This window comes from Sinocyclocheilus rhinocerous, unplaced genomic scaffold (assembly GCF_001515625.1).
Source record: "Sinocyclocheilus rhinocerous isolate Xijiao unplaced genomic scaffold, SAMN03320098_v1.1 scaffold584, whole genome shotgun sequence".
Classification (NCBI taxonomy): domain Eukaryota; kingdom Metazoa; phylum Chordata; class Actinopteri; order Cypriniformes; family Cyprinidae; genus Sinocyclocheilus; species Sinocyclocheilus rhinocerous.
The window spans coordinates 3,685,632-3,686,708 of NW_015630348.1; the positions used below are offsets into that span (position 1 = coordinate 3,685,632).

Genomic DNA, 1,077 nt, shown 5'->3' on the forward strand with positions numbered 1-1,077 from the left:
ACAAAGTTCTTACCCGTTGATATACCACTAATGCAGCCTTGTTAAGATCTTTAAGTTCTGCAGAAGGGCAGTTTCCACCAGCAGTTATGTTACAGCAGCTTTTGGGGATGCCCTCGGTTTTGAAGTAATCCGTGTTTGCCCAGCTGGTGTAGTTCTTCTCTCCACAGCATTGCAGCTACAAATGACAAAATCAATAAATTACATTCCTCAAAATAACATTTAAGCAGATAAGTGAAGTTTGATGTAATCCCTATGTTTTGTACTGCTCCCAATAAAACAAATACGTGCTTACTGTTCTCTGGATTCTGTCCAGATCTTCATTGCCCTTACCACTGTAGACTGATTCAGCTTTATTATAGACACCTTGAAGCACTGATTTAATCTTAAAAAAAAAAGTGAAAACATTATTTGGCTGTAGACATCAGATGGTATTTGAAATACTGTACGTAAACGTAAAAAAATAAATAAATAATTACCTCGTGTCTGAAAATAAAGCCGGATATACCTGCCACTAGTTCAGCCAAGAACACAACCATCAGGAACATAGCATACTACAAGGGAGGGGGAAAAGAGAAAATGCTTAAAAACAAATCAACAAAAAATTTTCAAAACATAATGAAATTTCAAGAAAAATGGTACAAAATAAGACCTGAAAATCTTAAAATATTTAAAACATTCAGAAATGATCATCAACCTTGTAAGGTAAAAATAAATATTATATGAGCCGGTTTACTTTCTATTTATGTTTTATGAGACTATTTTTTCCAACTGTTAAAAAAGTTACACTGACAAATCTATAAAAATTAAAATATACAGTGTACACAAAACTATTAAATTAAGGAGTCATGCAGCAATAAGACTCCAAATGTTGGGCTGTAGATATTAAGCTTTCATATCATAGAGCAGGGGTGCCCAAACTCGGTCCTGGAGGGCCGGTGTCCTGTAGAGTTTAGCTCCAACCCCAATTAAACACACCTGAACCAGCTAATCAAGCTCTTACTAGGCATACTAGAAACTTGAAGGCAGGTGTGTTGAGGCAAGTTGGAGCTAAACTCTGCAGGACACCGGCCCTCCAGG

At 36.4% G+C, this 1,077-nt stretch overlaps 1 protein-coding gene across 1 annotated transcript in view; it reads right to left on the reverse strand.

The window, feature by feature from the left end:
- The window catches only part of LOC107740175 (tetraspanin-7-like), a 14,545-nt gene that overhangs the window by 10,403 nt on the left and 3,065 nt on the right, over positions 1–1,077 (reverse strand). Inside the window, exons 3-5 of the mRNA XM_016552522.1 lie at positions 477–551; positions 293–382; positions 14–175 (exon numbers count right to left, since the gene is read on the reverse strand). Of these exons, the coding sequence (XP_016408008.1) occupies positions 14–175; positions 293–382; positions 477–551 (327 nt within the window). The remainder of the gene's footprint in view (positions 1–13; positions 176–292; positions 383–476; positions 552–1,077) is intronic.